The 3,528-nt window shown below is 46.1% G+C and overlaps 1 protein-coding gene across 2 annotated transcripts in view; it reads left to right on the plus strand.

The window, feature by feature from the left end:
* Ccdc30 (coiled-coil domain containing 30) overlaps nt 1–3,528 on the plus strand; it is an 81,984-nt gene that overhangs the window by 53,050 nt on the left and 25,406 nt on the right. For both annotated transcript variants that reach the window (XM_026782191.1, XM_026782193.1), the window contains 2 exons: nt 1,634–1,813; nt 3,125–3,334. In XM_026782191.1, the coding sequence (XP_026637992.1) occupies nt 1,634–1,813; nt 3,125–3,334 (390 nt within the window). The remainder of the gene's footprint in view (nt 1–1,633; nt 1,814–3,124; nt 3,335–3,528) is intronic.

Raw genomic sequence — 3,528 nt, forward strand, 5'->3', positions numbered from 1 at the left:
CTCTTGTAGACCAGGCTGGTCTCGAACTCACAGAGATCCGCCTGCCTCTGCCTCCCGAGTGCTGGGATTAAAGGCGTGCGCCACCACCGCCCGGCTAATGACTCATTTTATTGCCCACCCCATCCACATCCCCGGATAGGAAGATGTAAAGCCTGTAGTTTTACTCTATTTCCATAGTAGGAATGATCTTCCCATGAAACCAGAATTTGAGCTTTGGTTCACATTTAGGTTTTCATTATATTATTTTTTTTTAAACTGGGCTAGTGAAATGGGTTGGTAAGAGACACTTGCTGTTCAACCTAATAGTGACCTGAGTTTCATCCCCAAGACCCACATGTGGAAGGAGAGAACAACCTCCTGAGAGTTGTCCTCTGGTTGCCACACATGTATAGCAGCATGCATGTTTACATGTGTGTGCAAACGCACCCATACACACACACACAAATTAAAAGATTAAATGTGGGACTAGAGAGGTGGCTCAACACTTAAGAGTGTCAACTGCTCCTTCAGAGGACCCAGGTTTGATTCCCAGCACCCACATGTCAGTTCACAACTGTTTGTAATTCCAGCTCCAGGGGATCTGACCCACTTCTGGCCCCTCCAGCATCAGGCATGTAAACGGTGCACAGGCATACATACAGGCAATGCCCATAGACATAAAATGAAATACAATTGTAAATTAAATGTTCTCTAGAAACTACAAAATATGCTGGGTGGTAGTGGCACATGCCTTTAATTCCAGCATTTGGGAGGCAGAGGAAGAGGCAGGCAGATCTCAGTGAGTTCCAGGCCAACCTGGTCAATAAAGCGATTTCCAGGACAGCCATGACTGTAACACAGAGAAACCCTGTCTCAAAAAAAAAAAAAAATGGGGGCTGGAGAGGTGGCTCAGAGGTTAAAGGCATTGCCTGCTCTTCCAAAGGTCCTGAGTTCAATTCCCAACAACCACATGTGGCTCACAACCATCTGTAATGAGATCTGGTGCCCTCTTCTGGCCTATGTATGTACTGGCAGAATAGTGTATACATAATAAATAAATCTTTAAAAAAAAAACAGCAACAACAACAAAAAAAAACTACAAAATAGTATGGGTTCCTGGATTTTTGTTTTGCTTTGTTTTGTTCATTTGTTTGTTTTTCGAGAAAGGGTTTCTCTGTAGCTTTGGAGTCTGTCCTGGAACTAGCTCTTGTAGACCAGAATGGGCTTGAACTCACAGTGATCTGCCTGCCTCTGTCTCCCGAGTGCTGAGATTAAAGACGTGGGCCACCACCGCCCAGCAGGTTCCTGGTTGTTTTAATTCTTAAGGAATTTTGTAGTTCTGAGACACAAAAGGGGGTGTTTTACTCTAAAATCTTCTATTCTGTTTGCCTTTCATTGATACGAGTCATTAAGAAGGTTAGTGGTCCATGCACATCTGCTTTTGTCCCCAGAATTCGCTGGCCTTTTCACGCCAGTGTGTAGAAGCTCTATGGGAGCATCGCCAAGCAGCCCCAAGTGTAGAAGCATTGTTTGTTGTAGGTGAACCCGCTGCTTATACAGGAGCACCAGGCTCCTGCAGTTGTGCTGACAGCTTGAGCCCACACATCACCAGTGCTCTCTCGAGTGCGTCTCTCTCTTAAAATGTTTGCCTCAGTACCTAACATCTGGAGAGAAAGCGAACTGCCAGCATCACGGGGAAGTGCAGCAGCTGCGACAGAACCTGCACCGCCTGCAGATCCTGTGCAACTCGGCTGAAAAGGAGCTGCGCTACGAGCGGGGCAGGAGCTCAGACTTCAAACAGCACAACAGTTTGCTGCAAGAGGAGAACATGAAGGTGAGTCCCCCAGGCACATCCTTTTCTGCATGGCCGCAGCTGGGCAGAGCCAAATCGCGGTGCTCATAGCTCCCTTCTTCCACCTTCTCCAATGCCGACAGGGTGCGCATGCGTCTCCAAACAGGAAAAGGGGTATAGTGACAAGGTCTGTTGAGATCTTTACCTCAAACTTTCTAACGTTTGATTTAATTTCAGCAGTAACAGATTGGTTAATAATATTAATAGTTTGTCAATAATGTTTCAAAAATGCAGTATTGCCCGTGTGTCAGTACCCAATGAGAACACGAGGAGAATTGAGACGTTGCTCTGGCTTGATGGGAAGAAAAGTGAGTGCTCACTAGGAAAGGGGTAGTTTATTGATGCTCAGTCTAGAGTTCCTTCTTTGTGTTATCACAGAGATAAGGCTAATGATCATTTGTTTCCTATTGACCTTTCACCCATCAATTACAGGACACATTTGGCTCTTAGGTTGTAATCTCTTCATACATTTCCGTCCCCCTTGAGGTCTGACTTTTACATGTCCCTTACCGTCTTTGGAGATGACATCGCTCTTGTCTTCCGGAATTAGTAAGAGCTCATTATTTCAGTAATGTCCAACTCGCGGCTGAAGCGCTCTTTCCTGTGTAGTATAAACAGTTAGGGTTGCTTCTACTTTTTAAAGGACATGGACACGCATGCCCAGGCATGTGTGCTAATGTATGTAAGCGCGGCTCTCTGGGAAGACAGCGAAGTGAGATCGCTCAGCTATAGGGACAGTGCATGGGTTACTCACGTCCTTATCTGGTCTGTTTCTATCTGCACCATGTAAGAATCAGCATCACTTCCATCCTCGCCAGTTCCTGACACTGTCACACTTCAAAACTTACCTGCTAATCTAGTATATATGCATAGCAATAACTCCTTGAACTTTATTACCATCATTCATAATATAGTTGCGCGTGTGTGCAATGTATATTTGTGAGTGTGGTGCACATGTCCCATAGCATACACAGACAGAGGTCAGAGAACAGCTTTTGGTAATCAGTTCTCTCCTTCCACCATGTAGCATCCAGTGGATTTGATTCAGGTCATCAAACTTGGTGCCAAACACTTTTACTGACCAAGCCATCTTGCTGGGCTCCATGTTTACTTTTAATCTTTGTGTGTGTGTGTGTGTGTGTGTGTGTGTGTGTGTGTGTGTGTGTGCATGCCTGTGTGCTTGCATGCTCTGGGCCTCCAACCCGGTGCCTCAGAAATGCCAGGCATACTTTCTACTATTTAACTGCATTCCCAGCCCTGTTTTTATGGTTTGTGTTTATGCCCCATCTCTAGATCAAAATCGAACTCAAGCAGGCCCAGGAGAAGTTGCTGGACAGTGCCAGGATGCAGTCCTCGCTCACGGCAGAGTGGAAACACTGTCAGCAGAAAGTCAAGGAGCTGGAGCTGGAAGGGCTTCGGCAGGCTCAGAACATTAAATCCCAGCAGAGCCTGCAGGAAAAGCTGGCTCGAGAGCAGTCGAAAGCAGCCGAAGCACAGGAGAAGGTAAGTATCTTCACACTCAAGAAGCAATGTACTCAAGAGCGATGCAGTACGCCATGTTCACATCTAGAGCCCTGCTCCCTGAGAACCTTGAGACAGTCGTGTGCAAACCTGGACACGGGCTAATCTTTTTCTTTACTCTCCCTGTGCTTTCCTCTTTTTCATAATTTTAGTCCATCTGGCCCTACCATTCTAAT

The sequence above is a fragment of the Microtus ochrogaster genome, chromosome 10 (assembly GCF_000317375.1).
Source record: "Microtus ochrogaster isolate Prairie Vole_2 chromosome 10, MicOch1.0, whole genome shotgun sequence".
Classification (NCBI taxonomy): domain Eukaryota; kingdom Metazoa; phylum Chordata; class Mammalia; order Rodentia; family Cricetidae; genus Microtus; species Microtus ochrogaster.